Source organism: Equus asinus, chromosome 14, assembly GCF_041296235.1.
Source record: "Equus asinus isolate D_3611 breed Donkey chromosome 14, EquAss-T2T_v2, whole genome shotgun sequence".
Lineage (NCBI taxonomy): Eukaryota > Metazoa > Chordata > Mammalia > Perissodactyla > Equidae > Equus > Equus asinus.
In genome coordinates, this window is record NC_091803.1 from 47,875,264 (window position 1) to 47,889,378 (window position 14,115).

Genomic DNA, 14,115 nt, shown 5'->3' on the forward strand with positions numbered 1-14,115 from the left:
CCCCGCCCGCCCAACCGGAGAGAAGCCAGCCAATCAGCAGCCGGCCCGGCCCGGGGTCACTCGATTGAGGGCCTCCGTCACCTAGGCTGACCACGCGCCTCCAATGGGCGAGCTGCCCTGCGACCGCCAATGAACAGCAGCCTTACGTCCTGCGCCGGCTCTCGGCTCTTCCGCAGAGTTTCCGCAGTGAACGCTCCACTCCGAAAGCCGGTTGGCTCGCTGCCAGCCAATCAGCGGGGCGCCCCGGGCCGGCAGCCAATGGCCGCCCGCCTCTCCGCGCCGGGCCGCGACGGTTGGCCCTTAGCTCCCGCAGCCAGCGGAGGCGGGGGCGGATTGGCGCAGGCGGCGTCCAATGGGCGGCGGGAACGAAGCGCAGGGCCAATGAGCGCGCCGGGGGCGGGGCGGGCGCGGCGGCGGGCGGCTGCGAGGAGCGGCCGGTGGCGGTGGCGGCGACGGCGGCCACGGGCGGCGGCGGGCGGCCATGGCGGCAGCGGAGGCTGGCGGCGACGACGCCCGCTGCGTGCGGCTGAGCGCCGAGCGGGCCCAGGCGCTGCTGGCCGACGTGGACACGCTGCTGTTCGACTGCGACGGCGTGCTGTGGCGCGGCGAGACGGCCGTGCCCGGCGCGCCCGAGGCCCTGAAGGCCCTGCGGGCCCGCGGCAAGCGCCTCGGTTTCATTACCAACAACAGCAGCAAGACCCGGCAGGCCTACGCCGAGAAGCTGCGGCGCCTGGGCTTCGGCGGCCCGGCGGGGTCCGGCGCCGGCCTCGAGGTCTTCGGCACGGCCTACTGCACTGCGCTCTACCTGCGCCAGCGCCTGGCCGGCGCGCCGGCCCCCAAAGCCTACGTGCTGGGCGGCGAGGCCCTGAAGGCTGAGCTTGAGGCCGTGGGCGTCGCCTGCGTGGGCGTGGGGCCCGAGCCGCTGCAGGGCGAGGGCCCCCGCGCCTGGCTGGACGCGCCGCTGGAGCCCGATGTGCGCGCCGTCGTGGTGGGCTTTGACCCGCACTTCAGCTACATGAAGCTCACCAAGGCCGTGCGATACCTGCAGCAGCCCGGCTGCCTGCTCGTGGGCACCAACATGGACAACCGGCTCCCGCTCGAGAACGGCCGCTTCATCGCGGGTCCGTGCGCCCCGGGGACGGGAGGCTGGAGGGCGGGCGGCCGGCCGGCCCCTCCTGTCCTCTGACCCTGGGAGCTCTCCTCCCCTCCCTCTCCGCCCCGCAGGTACCGGCTGTCTGGTCCGAGCCGTGGAGATGGCCTCCCAGCGCCAGGCAGACATCATAGGGAAGCCCAGCCGCTTCATCTTCGACTGCGTGTCCCAGGAGTACGGCATCAACCCGGAGCGCACCGTCATGGTGGGAGATCGCCTGGACACGGACATCCTCCTGGGAGTCACGTGTGGCCTGAAGACCATCCTGACCCTCACTGGAGTCTCCACTCTAGGGGATGTGAAGAGTAATCAGGAAAGTGACTGCATGTCTAAGAAGACAGTGGTCCCTGACTTCTATGTTGACAGCATAGCCGACTTTTTGCCCGCCCTTCAAGGTTAAAGATTTAGTGTCTTTAATCTCCAGAATAAAAAAAATTGAAAATCACTTACCCAAATTAATAGGTGGGGCTTAAGCATCTGCTCAACTAAGCGGCTTCAAAGAGTAGACTTGGAGTTAAGCAAAGGCACTAGTTGTTAACCTTGTACGTGAACGTTTGGGGGGCAGTTTTGTTTACAGATGCTTCTATTTCAAGATGCTCTTTTAAGCTTGGAGGGCATTGTGGGGGTCCTAGACCTTGGGTGCCTTTGGCAAGGGCTGGCTTAGCATCTGTCCAGGATTCAGGTAACCTCAGGGCCTACTGCTGGGACTGAGGCAGGTCTGGGGGTGTCACGTATTTTATTGAGAATTTCATTCAGGGATCAAGCTCCCTTGCAGGGCGAAGGGGAGGAGGGGCTGATTATTTTGACTGTTGTGGTCAGCAGGGGAGACTGCTGCTGCATCCCAGCCCCTCACCTGCAGGGTGGGAGTGGAGGACGGGGCTGCTCCCAGGTGTTGTCTCCCTGTCCTTTCGGTGCAGAGTTCTGCCCTCACCACCACCACCCCACACTTCCTTAAAAACCACTCTGATGTCACAATTCAGTGTTCCGTTTCAGATACCCAGGGCTGCCGCTCCGCACACATGGTTGCGCAGTTCCATAAGCTCAGCCCAGCTAAACCTTGGCTTTCTCAAATGTGCATTTAAACCCGGATGACTTGGACTGAGCAGCCAAGGCCGTGCATGGATGCCTTCGCTGAACTCTGGGCTGCTGTGCAGGGAGCTCAGAGCAGCATTGGTACAAAAAAATTTTTTTTAACTTTTGAACAACTTTGTCAAGTGGTGGATTGAATCTTAAGTGTGTTGATTAATAGCTGTGCTCTGTCTCATAGGGAAAATCCCACTGAAGAAGTCTCCGTGCCCTGCAGCCAGCAGCATGGCTAAAGGCATGTGCTGGCCAAGGAATGCCTGTCACCCAGGGTGCCCTCTGGGTCGGGGAGGAAAGAGGTGTCCCCAAGAACAGGAAGTCCTTTTACAAAGCATCCGATCTCTTTCTGTCCTCTTGTTCCCCTTGGTTGGGGTGGGGGTTAGATGTCAGTGGTGCATGAGGCCACCTATCTTGGCCCTGGAGTCCCTTGTCGGTGGCCAGTAGGAGGACTGGCAGGGTCCGCTGGCTAGCCAAGGGTTCTTGGCAGGGGACCTTGGCCTTTTCAGTCTGTTCCCTCAGTTGCTGACCTTTGGGAACAAGCCTGATAAGCAGACTCTGGCCACACTTGTAGGGTGGGGTCAGGGAAGCTGTTCCTTTTGGCCGACTCCTTCCCAGTGCCTCGCCCTGCACCCAGTGGCATCTGCCCACAGCCTGTAGCTTCTCTCCTCACCCCAGGATCCCAGTGCTCCTTCACTCATTCTCTAAGAGTTCTCAGAGCAATAAAGGCTATCCCAAACCTTCATCTCCTCCCAGGCCTGGGGTGTCTGGGGTTTAGACTCTGCCATGGGGCAGCACAAGGGCAGCCGGCGCCTGTGAGGTTGGTGGTGCTGACGTTGGCTCTGTGAGGTCGGCTCAAGGTGGGTCTGGATATTGAGCAGGCCTGTCAGGGCGTTGTCACCCACACCAGGAGCACGTGGCCGGTGCAGCAGCCAGTGACAACTCCCCTCTTCTGCTGGGCAGTGGCCCAGGAGCCTGTGTGTGCCCCATCTCTGCCCCTGTTGCACTGTGTGAACCCAAATGCATATTAAACTCTCAAACCCACGCTGGCTCTGGCGTTCCTTGCTCTCGCCTAGACAGCGGCCTTTCACAGAGGCTGCAGCTGTCTAACTGCAGCATGGGGGTAGGGTGGGAGCACTCCAAGCAGAAGGCCTTTCTGGGATTCCAGTTCCAGAGCTGGAACACAGACCACTGCAGTTCCACCCCATTTCAGGCCCACTAGAAGGTGATGCTGAAGAGTCAGGAAAAACAAGGCACAAAGGAAAACCAGAGGGAGAAAGGGCCATGGGGTGCAGCTGGTGGAGGCCACACCCGTCCTGAGGGCTGCTAATACAGGGGGAGCCCTGACTGTCACAGTCCATGGTGTCAAGTGGCTGAGAACACAAGCTAGGAGCCAGGGTGGTAGCACAGTCCAGTTAGAGAAAGCCATGCTGGGCAGGGTGGGGCTAACAGACATGAGGCTGCCCTAGCCATCCCCGGGGCCGTGGGAGGTTTGAATAGGCTGCCTTTAAGGCGGTGGAGCCTTCTGGAAGCCATCTGGCCTCAGGCCTGCACTCTGGAATGCTCGTCAGCCCATGCTGTGCTGGGTATGGGGAACAGCTGGGGCACATGGGGAGAGAAGGGAGGTGGCACAGAGTTCCATACCAATTCTTTAGTGATGGTCTCTTAGGTGCCCTGGCCTGAGAGACTAGAAACAAACAGTCCTCTTTAAGAAAAAGTAAATCTGCTCCCGACAAGACTCTAAAATGGTTCTGGCCCAGCCTGGGCTGTCCTCCGTACCAGCCAGGGGACTTGATTTCCACAACGACCGTGCTCTCATGACCTCCCAGGCCCATATGCTCTCCAGTCTGCACAGGCCAGGTGTCAGGAGAGCCAGGCATGGTGACAAGCACCCCCTAGGTGGGAGGGAGGGGGCTGTCCTGGCTCCGACGCAGGTATCAGGTAGCTGGGCTGGCGAGGAAGCAGTGGGGTCAGGAGAGGAGGGGGCTAGGACGGTGGTTTGGCTCATCAGAGCCAGCCTGAGACTTCCCTGGCTGACTCCAAGGGGCAGCTGACAATCAGCGCATTGTCACCAGGGCTGCAGCATGGAGCAGGGAAGCTGCCGTGCGGAGAGCCCCGGGCCTGGGTCTGTTGGGGTGAGTGCCTTCCATCAACCAGTGTCCTCTCCTGAGACAAAGACCCAGGGCATGCCCTGGGCAGGTGACAGGAGTGTGGCACCCACCTCCCAGCCTCCTCAGCCCCTACCTTCCCTGAGCCAGCCTGCTCTCTGGTCTCTGCTCCAGGCTCCACTGACTGCAATATGCCCCCAGGTGAAGACCAAGCCCTGCCATGGGGGCTGGGGAGCTGCTGGCCTGCTGCTGCTGCTGCTGCTGGCACTGGCCACTGCAGGGGCTGTGGCTGGGGGGCTTCTTGGCTTTGCTCCCAGCCCTCCCAAGGTGAGCCCCTCCTCAGAACGCGGGCAGAGGCACGGACAGTGGAAGGGGGAGGAAAGGCCAACATATTGCAGCTTGGGTGGAGCCAGCGCCTGGAGCTGAGGGCGGGAGGGCCAGAGCAGTGGAGGGGTCAAAAGGCTTGAAGCAGGGGTGGGGGAGTGTTGGGGCTGCCCCAGCCTGCCCAGCTGAGCTCCACTGCCCACTCTCAGCCACTGCTGCAGATGCTCCGTCTGACTCTCCTGAGCCCCAGTGTGCCCCAGCCCAACCAAACTGCCCAGGTGGACGTGGCCCAGAACGTGGCGACCATCAGGGTGACTCCAGCTCAGAGCAATCGCAGCTGGGCAGTGCTGTTCGACGGGCAGAGTGTGAGTGGGCTGGGGGGGATCACCGCCCAGGGGGCTCAGGCGGCCCTGCCTCACCTGGCTGCCTCTCCAGGGCCATGTCTGTTACCGACCCCCGGAGCACCAGGCCTGCTTCCTCCACCTGATGGAGGCACGAGACCGAGAGACCCTGCAGCTGCTGGTGAACACCTCAGAGGTAAGCAGCCCCCACACGGCCAGGCTCCCAGGCCAGAGGCCAGACAAAGGGTCCTGTGTACAGCCCGGGCCTGGGGCGGGCAGGGGCTCCAATTTCAGGGGAACAGAAGCTCTATCTTGCCTTGGCTGAGGCTGCTGACAAGAGTCAAGGCGGGGCTGGCACCCGTGCCAGCATGTCCAGAGACCCATGGGCCCTGCCCACCAAGGGACAGTGCAAGTGTCCCTGTCCTGTGGCCCACCAGAGCCTTCTCTGCAGGCCCAAGAGTCTCGCAGCCCCAGCCAGCACACCCACCGTGCCCAGGAGCTGCTGGCAGTGCTTGGGAGCCACGAGGTGGACCCTGCCCAAGTCGGGGCTTCGGTGCAGCACCTCTGCGCAAAGACCCCCATTTACTGGGCCCGTCGAGCAGAGGGTGAGTTGGGGCAGGCTGTGTGGAGAGGCCTGGGCTCCTGCAGGACAGTCTGGGGACAGGGGAGGAGGAGCCCTTTGGGTTCACGAAGGCCCCTCCCCCCAGGGCCCCCGAGGCAGCGGCTGATCTACCTGTGCATTGACATCTGCTTCCCAAGCAACATCTGTATCTCCGTCTGCTTTTATTATCTCCCAGACTGAGCCCCTAGCCTGGCCCAGCCCCACAGGCCAGCCAGCTGGCGGGCCCCATCACCAGCACCACAGAGGGCAGCTGCTGGCGGGGCTAATAAACCCCTCCACCTGGCCATGATGGTGCTGTCTGTGGCCTCGGGACATGAAACGGGCAGGGTGGGGCAGGGGGAAGCACTGGCTTGGGCGTGGGCGCCAGCCTCAGGTCCCCCTCAGCGGCTCTAGGCCGTGTGGGTCCAGCATTTCCGAGGGGAGGGCAGGCTGGCTCAGGGAGATCTCCTGAGCTCTTTCACACCAAGATAAGCCACTGGGCGCCAAGAGAGCCCCAGAGTGGATGAGCCTGGCTGGTCTAGGCTGGCTGAGAGGGCCAGGGAAGGTCAGTCAGGTCCAGGAGCCTAGGCTGGTAGAGGCTAGCCCATAGGGGTTCACTCTGACCTGGGCAGCTGAACAGGCACATGCAGCCGGTGCACCCAGAAGGCTGCCTGCAATCCTGAGGAGGCATAGGCTAGCCCAGCACGCTGTCGTTGAAGGCCAGGCAGACGACAGCTTTCTGGTGGCCGCCGTACTCTCTCTTGATCTCTCCTGTCTCCACGCACCAGAGCCGGGCCAGGTTGTCAGAGGAGGCTGCAAGGAGGGAGGGCGTGGGCAGCAGCTCAGGGCACAACCCGCAGCTGGGCACACTGGAGGCCGGCTCCCAGGAAGCAAGGAGCAGCAGCCGTGACCAGGCTGGCAGGGTGGGAGGCAGGGCGGGCAGGGCTCACCAGTGACGATGTACTGGGAGTCCCCCGAGAAGGCGCAGCCCCACATCCAGCCTCGGGATGACTCTCCGGGGTTGCTGCTCTTGATGCTCAGCTCTGTCATCAGAGAGAAGTTGGATGTCCTCCAAATCTTGCACGTCTGGTCAGCAGAGCAGGTGGCAAGGAGCCTGGGGGTGGGGTGAGCACGGCAGGGTGTCATCAGCAGCCACTCCCACCCTGCACCCCCTTGCTGTCCACCAGACAGGCCCCGACCCATCAAGCCCCCAGCCCCAGGCAGGTCCCCTCCACCCTACAGCCACCAAGGGCTCCCAGTCCCCAGCCCCGGCACACACGTGGAGTCAGGGCTGAAGCGGCACTGCAAGGCATAGCGGGTGTGCGCTGGGATCTTGGTCTTGGGGATGAGCTGTGTCACCTCATCGCCAATGCCCCCGGTCAGATTCCAGACATAGCAATTCCCCTGTGGGGTAAGAGGGAAGTTATGGGAGGCCTGGAGCCACCAGTGTGACACATAGGGAAGGATGCCCTGGCTACTAGATCCAGATCCAGGGACTGCCATCCAACACTGTGGCTGTGCCCAGGGGTCTGGGGGCAGGGGATGTGTGGCAGACACATCTGCTCCTACCTGCAGGACCTGGTAGACCTAGCCCCAACCAGGGCTATACCTGGAAGGCCAAGAGCAGGAGGCAATGCTTGGCCTTCCTGGAGGATGCTGCTGGCCAATGGGAATGTGAGGACTGAAGTAGGAGACACCCCAGACGGAGGGACCAGCAGGGCAAAGGCTCAGAGGAGGGCAGTGTGGGGACATTGTGGGACAAGTGACTTGCTGAAATTTAATGGACGTTAAAGGGAGAAAATGAGGCTGGACAGGAGATCAGAGGCCAAGCTGCAGCATCCTGAGGCCATGGTAAGGAGCCAGAGGCATCGTGGGTATATGCAAGGGAACAATGTAATCAGGCTGGTACTGCTGAAGGATGCTCTGGCGGCAGAGGGAAAATGGATTGGGGGCAGGGGGGGAGGTCAGAAAGGAGGGAGGGAGGTCAGAGAGAGGCTGCAGCCACCATTGAGGGATACAGGAAACTTGGATCAGGAGGTGACAGGGAAGAGAGTGGGAAGTGGACAGACTTGAGAGATTCTGGAGATGGAAGTGACTGGCCTGCTATGGGCTATGGCAGCTAGTGGAGGTGGCATCAGAAGCAACACCCAGGTTTCTGGCTTTGGTGGCTGGGTTGGAGCTGGAGCCCAGGATGGGGAAGCAGGACTGGGAGGGGGAGGAGAAAGGCCTGAGAGACATTGGGGGAATAAGCCCACCTGCAGGTAATAAGGGAGCTCAGGGGCTAGGTGCTGCTGAGCCAGCCTCCCCCACTGCGCCCATCCCAGGACTCACAGTACTATTGACTGCGGCCATGTAGCTGGCATCAGGGTCGATGTGGGCAGATGTGATGGAGACCTCAGCTTCAGGGATCAGCTGCTCGTTGTGGTCAGTCTTCAAGTCCCAAATGTGGATGGCTCCGCTCTGGTCACCCACAATGAGTTCTGCCTGGGGTGCAGGGAGGGTGAGGTAGAGTAGGACCCCTGTCCTCCAGAACCCCAGGGTGTCCAGCCCCGTGCATACCCCTCACCTGGTTGGGGTGCAGGCACACGCAGTTAATGGGCGCATTCACCTGGAAGATCCGCTGACACTGCAGGTTCCGGGACCTTCGGGGTGGGGGACATGCACAGTCTGTAGTGAATGCTGTTGGTGCCCCACCCAGATGCCCTTTCCCTGGGCATTTGCCTTTATCCCTTTGCTGAAAGGAGCTACCTCATAAGAAATACTTGGGAGGTTTGGCCCTCCCCAAGGGCAGCCTGCAGCCAATGACTGACTTAGAAGGGACATAAAGGCCAGCCCCTTGCCTCCAGGTGGGACTCGCTCTTTCATGCAATTCACTCTCCAAATCTCCCTTTGGAATCAGGCTGAGGCTGGACTGGCCTTTGTGTGGCTTCATCCCTGCCCTATCCTGCTTTCCTCACTGCCCTCAATAAATCACCCACACAGAAACCCTCATCTCAGCTTCTGCTTAGAGGGGACCCACCTAAGACAGTCTCCTGGCCTGGCCCTCATGACCATACCAAGGCGGGAGGCCCTCCCTGCCCAGCACCCCACACCTGAGGTCCCAGATCCGAGCAGTACAGTCCTCCCCACCCGTGTACATCCAGCGGCCATCCTCATGGAAGCCCACAGACGCGATGTTCTTGTTGACCCCGTCATAGCTGATGATGGGGTTGGGGTTATTGGAGTTGAGATCATACATGCGAATGTGCTGGTAACCTAGGGGCACAGGTCAAACTGAAGTTGGGCTGTGCCTAGATGGACCACCAGAGATCAGGGGTTGGGGTCGAGGGTGCAGGTACCTGCAGCAGCAATCATGCTGCGGTCAGGCGTGATCTCGAGCGCATTCACCTGCTGGGTCTGTCAAGGATGATGAACAGAGCCCTGGGGCCGGGGCCCTCAAGGCCTCCAGCATCGGGCTCAGCTGCTGCATCCTTCCCACCTCAGGCCGTTGCCCAGGCTGTTATCCCCACCAGGCGTCCTACCTAGCACCACCCTCCCCACCTCCCAGTGGAGGATACAGAGTCCTGGTGCTGCACAGTGCGGGTGCAGATCCCGCTGTGGGCCTGCCAGAACCGCACCGTGTGGTCATAGCCCGCTGTGGCCAAGATGACTGGGTCACTGCCCACCGTGCCTGGGGATGTGTTCATGGTGCGGCTGCTTGGAAGGCCCGGGCCAGAGATATGATCAACAATGGGTCAGAGGTCAGAGCATCTGGAGGAGAGAGGAGTGCAGTATTTTGGGAATACCCTCTAGGTCCTAAGTGGATTACAGGTCCACTAGATGCTGAGGGTTAGGTATTATCACCCTCATTTCAGATGGGGAAACTGAGGCTTAGAGAGGTTCAGGGACACGCATGACAACAGGCGAGGGACAGCTCCGAGCTCCAAGACGCATGCGCCATTCCCCGCCCCACGGACCGGGCCGGGACGCCACCCCACCTACGGCCGGCAGGGGGCAGGCACACCCGGGGCGCCGCTCTGCCGCAGGGGCGGGCCGCGCGTGCGCAGGGCGGCGGACCGGCGGGAGAGGAAAGCCGAGTGCTGCGGATGCGCATGCGTAGCAGGCCGGCGGCTGGACCTGATGGGAGGGGGCGCTCTCTGGCTGGACCCTCGAGCTCCCTGGTGCTCCGCTGACGGCCCTGGCTCCGTCCCGCTGGGCCAGCTTCCCCTGGGCGCGCTCTCCCGACCACCGGCAGCCGCTTTCCGGCTCTCGTCCCGCGGCCTCCGTACCTTACATGCGGCTCTGCGCTCCGCCGCGGTCCAGGACTGGGGAGCGGAGCTGGAGCGAGTCGATGGAGGCCGAGGCAGAGCGTAGAATTATCGATGAGCCATTAGGGCGACACCATGGGACATACGGGGCGGGGGAGCGGGGTGTGGGGGAGGTGAATGGGACAAGACCAAAGTTCTGGGGCAGGGGTCCCCTCCTGCCGGGCAAGAAGCAGGAGAGGCTTGCACCCTGCTTCGCGGCGCGGGGACTGGGGTGAACGAAAGCAGCAGTCCCAGTCTTTTTCCCACTCGGGCACCGCACCCTTCTGACACGGCTACCCATTTCCAGGCTTGGGTCCCAAGGCGGCGTGGCGCCATCCCCTACTCCCCTCTCCTGGCTAGGATTCCCAGGTAAATTACAGATAAATTAACCAGGTTAAATCACAGGTAAATTTCACATAAGCAACAATAATTTTTGTGTGTGTAAGTATATCCCAAATATTGCATGGGATATACTTATACTAAAAAAAGTTCTTCATTGCTTACATGAAATTCAAACGTAACTAGCCTTCCTTTAGTTTTATTTGCTAGATCAGGCAACCCTAGTTCAGGCACTTTCAGGCCTGTCCAGTCCCGGCCAGCCTGACCCTTGGGTCCCCCCACTCAGCCTAGCAACCACTCAAAAACTGGGGTTGCTCATACCTCCTTTTCCATTCCAGCCCTCCCACACTCCACACACGCAGCCTCACCCTCTGTCACAGAAAAAAGAGAGCCCTTGAGACAGGCTGTCCCACAGTTTCTTCCTACCGCGCTTACAATCATAGCTGCACACCTCCCCCACCCTTCCTTTCTCTGGCCCCTTGACCAAGGCCATGTCCCCTGCCCATTCCTCCAGGCCCCAGGTCCCAGAAACCTTCCTTCCTGTACCTTTCCCACCTCTCCTCCTTCCTTCTCCTGAGGCTTTAAACACCATAAAACAACCCAAAACTCTCCTAGCAGCTGGCACCCTCTCCAAAGAGCCGTCCTCTCAGCCTTGCTGGCTCCATGTCCTCACTTCCCACTCACTCCTCTACCCGCTGTCCTGTCTTTGACCCCAGCTCTCCAATGAAAATGTCACCAGGTCACTGGCCATCTCACACTGCCAAACCCAGCGGATACTTTTACTTCTGCATCTTGAGACGTCTTTGCAGTGGTCGGCAGCTCTCCTAAGAAGCTCCCGTCACCTAGCTTCTTGCATTGGCACCCAGTCTCTTTCTCTGCCTTCTAAAGGCTGGTGCCCTCCAGAGTTCTTGTCTCTGCACACCACATTGTCCCTGGGGGCTCTCGTCCACTCTCAGGGCTTCCAATACCATCCCTGCCCCAGGAGTTTCCAACCTGTCTCCAGCTGAGATCCAGCTCCCTGTTAGATGTTGTCCCTCGAAGGCCACACGGACACTTCCACTTTCTGTGGGCAAAACAATTTATCATAGACCAAAGGGCTTCCCCTTCTGTGTTCCAGTGCCCACCATGTGTTACAGCCTCGCGTGATCCGGATGCATCTGCCACTCCCTGTCCCTTGACAGCATCCTGACCTGCCTCTCCATACCCATTCCAGCCCCTCTCCAGGCTGTCCTTCACATTGCATAGTAGTCTATTAAAAACCTGTGTGACCCCTGATAGAAGCCTTCAGCGGTCCCCTGTCACCCCCCGGACTCCTGGGCCTGGCCCCTGCCAACCCTGTGGCTTTCTCCCGCTCTCTGCTTCACAGGCCACGTGCTCTGTCCAGCCAGAGTGGAGTACAGTCTCAGAATTCGCCACCACACTCTCTCCTCTGAACCCTTGCCTGCTCCAAGGAGGCTTTTCTACCTCTTTACCTGTTGAGCCCTTGGTTTTCAACACCTTTCATAGCATTTTGAGGGCTTATTCTGTGTGAGGTGTTATGCAGGTGTTTGTTTTATTTGTTGAAGTGCGATTCACATAATATGAAATTAACCTTTTTATTTATTTTTTTTTTGAGGAAGATTAGCCCTGAGCTAACATTCGCCACCAATCCTCCTCTTTTTGCTGAGAAAGATCGGCTCTGAGCTTACATTCGTGCCCATCTTCCTCTGCTTTATGTGTGGGATGCCTGCCACAGCGTGGCTTGACAAGCGGTGCATAGGTCTGCACCCGGGATCTGAACCGACGAACCCCGGGCCGCGGAAGCAGAACGTGCCAACTTAACCACTGTGCAACCAGGCCAGCCCCCCGAAATTAACCTTTTTAAAGTGAATGATTCATTGGTACTTAGCACATTCACAATCTTGAGCAACCACCACCTCTATCTAATTCCAGAACATTTTCATCACCTCCAAAGGAAACCCTGTACCCATTATGCAGTGCCTACCCCACTCCCTCAACCTCCCTATCCCCCAGAAATCATCAATCTGCTGTCTGTCTCCATGGATTTGCCTATTCTGGATATTTCATATAAATGGAATCATACAATATATGGTCTTTTGTGTCCTGCTTCTTTCACTGAGCATAATGTTTTCGAGGTTCATCCAAGTTGTAACACATGTCAGTACGTCATTCCTTTTTATGGCTGAATAATATTCCATTTTGTGGCTGGACCACATTTTGTTTATCCATTCATTAGTTGATGGACACTTGAGTTATTTCCACTTTTTAGCTATTATGAATAAAGCTGCTATAAAAATTCCTATACAAGTATCTTTTTTAGTACAGGTCTCCATTTCTCTATACACTAGGAGTGGAATCGCTGGGTCACATGGTAACTCTATGTTTAACTTTTTGAGGAACCGCCAAACCATGCTAAGCGTTTTACCTACATTATCTTTACAGTGGCTCTGCCGAGGAGGAAGTACCCCCATTTTGGAGACAAGAAAACTGAGGCTCAGAGATGTAGAGTCACATGTCCAAAGGCACACAGCTAGAACATGACAGAGCTCATTCTGCTGGGCTCAGCTCTCCCCTGATCTCACCCTTTCTGGCTGAGGTGACTACTCCTCGGGCAGCCCCGCACCTCATATGTCCTGCTCATCTTCCTCTCTAAGCTTCCCCAGTGCAGCTCCACCAGGCTCAGGGCAGCTCTGGGAGTGACAGATGAATACGTGGGCTCGGAAGGCCGGGAGGGAAGAGCCCTGTGAACCCCAGAGACTGAAGGATGTCCAGAGCAGGATAAACCCTCCAAAGAGCCTGAGAGCAGGAGAGAGGGGTGGGGCCGAGGGAGGGCTGGAAGACTCCGCCAGATGTCTGTGGGGTCCCACTTGTGACCCAGGGAACAGGGCTTGAGCTGTTGGCCTTTTCTGTAGGGGTTCTGGGTGGAGCCTGGGGGTGCACAAGTCCAATGCCTAAGGGTAACTGACAGACAGGACCAGGCTCCCTACCCAGCCTGAGCAGCTCCAGCATCTCTGCTGGGCAGGAAGGAGGAACGGGGTGGATGGTTGTTGATCCCTTCTTATGTACCAAGCACCAGCTGGGCACTTACAGAGTTGGCACCTATGAGAATGATAGAAACCACAGCAGCTAACATATGCTGCGTGCTCCCAGCAGCCCATGGGGAGGGTACGTTTGTCGTCCCCATTTCATACATAAGGGGCCAGGCACCAGGGCTCTGGGGGTTGGGAGGGGCACCAGGGAAGAGCGCCTGAGCAGGCGCACAGCTGGTGGGCAGGAGCTGTGCTGCCGGTGGAGGCTGCCGCGCAGCTGGGAAGGGGGCCAGCCCGGGCTGCAGCGAAGCGACCGCCAGCTCTACTCCAAGCTGAGCCTCAGCAATTCTGCTGGCTCAGCGGCCCCTCCTCCAGGGATCGTCCTCGGAGGCCTGACTTGCTGGAGGGCTGCCCAAGTCCCACGCCTCTGCATCCTCATCCCCCAGTGGCCTGCTGTGCTGCCCCACCCCCAGGCTGGGAGGACCCAAGGCAGACACATCTCTGTTTTCATGTGGACCCTCCCATCAGCCCTGTGCCTCAGGCAGAGCTGCTGGCCCATTTTACAGATGAGGTAGCTGAGCGTTGGGAGTTTGTCCAAGGTCACTGGGCTGATCAGTAGCAGATCTAGGACTTCCTGACCCCTCCTTGGACATTAGCCTCAGTTAGCAGGGTGAATTCAGCAGAATCTGTACAGCTCTCTTCCCAGACCTGTCCTCCTGAAGGTGGACCACACAGCAAGATGCCCACCCCCAGGTCTGAGGAGTGACTAAGGGGTGCCTGTTTGTGGGGTACAGGCGGAGCTGGAGCTGGGCAGAGAATGGAGGGGCAGCTGCAGGCAGGGACCAGCTCATTACCCA

At 59.3% G+C, this 14,115-nt stretch overlaps 3 protein-coding genes across 17 annotated transcripts; 2 read left to right on the forward strand and 1 right to left on the reverse strand.

The window, feature by feature from the left end:
- The first annotated feature begins 394 nt into the window (after positions 1–394).
- PGP (phosphoglycolate phosphatase) lies at positions 395–1,595 on the forward strand. The gene is made up of 2 exons (XM_014849030.3): positions 395–1,121; positions 1,225–1,595. Exons 1-2 carry the CDS (start codon positions 482–484, stop codon positions 1,548–1,550), a joined length of 966 nt encoding a protein of 321 aa, XP_014704516.2. The 5' UTR covers positions 395–481; the 3' UTR covers positions 1,551–1,595.
- A 2,588-nt stretch (positions 1,596–4,183) lies between these two features.
- BRICD5 (BRICHOS domain containing 5) lies at positions 4,184–5,882 on the forward strand. Of its 13 annotated transcripts, none has more exons than XM_070485193.1 (6): positions 4,184–4,365; positions 4,513–4,665; positions 4,872–5,027; positions 5,098–5,199; positions 5,455–5,608; positions 5,711–5,849. In XM_070485193.1, the coding sequence occupies exons 1-6, from the start codon at positions 4,315–4,317 to the stop codon at positions 5,803–5,805; spliced, it is 711 nt and encodes a 236-aa protein (XP_070341294.1). In that variant the 5' UTR covers positions 4,184–4,314; the 3' UTR covers positions 5,806–5,849. The 13 variants fall into 13 exon arrangements, with proteins under 13 accessions (XP_070341294.1, XP_070341296.1, XP_014704467.1 ...); XM_070485195.1 differs by having other exon boundaries at positions 4,540–4,665; XM_014848981.3 differs by having other exon boundaries at positions 4,184–4,665.
- On the reverse strand, positions 5,768–11,283 carry MLST8 (MTOR associated protein, LST8 homolog). 3 transcript variants are annotated; one of them, XM_014848978.3, is made up of 10 exons: positions 11,223–11,283; positions 9,873–9,921; positions 9,162–9,354; positions 8,943–8,994; positions 8,697–8,859; positions 8,171–8,246; positions 7,936–8,088; positions 6,884–7,008; positions 6,555–6,718; positions 5,768–6,417 (listed from the first exon to the last, which is right to left on the reverse strand). In XM_014848978.3, the coding sequence occupies exons 3-10, from the start codon at positions 9,288–9,290 to the stop codon at positions 6,299–6,301; spliced, it is 981 nt and encodes a 326-aa protein (XP_014704464.1). In that variant the 5' UTR covers positions 9,291–9,354; positions 9,873–9,921; positions 11,223–11,283; the 3' UTR covers positions 5,768–6,298. The 3 variants fall into 3 exon arrangements, with proteins under 3 accessions (XP_014704464.1, XP_014704465.1, XP_044603083.1); XM_014848979.3 differs by lacking the exon at positions 11,223–11,283 and having other exon boundaries at positions 9,721–9,910; XM_044747148.2 differs by lacking the exon at positions 11,223–11,283 and having other exon boundaries at positions 9,582–9,899.
- Positions 11,284–14,115: the final 2,832 nt, after the last annotated feature.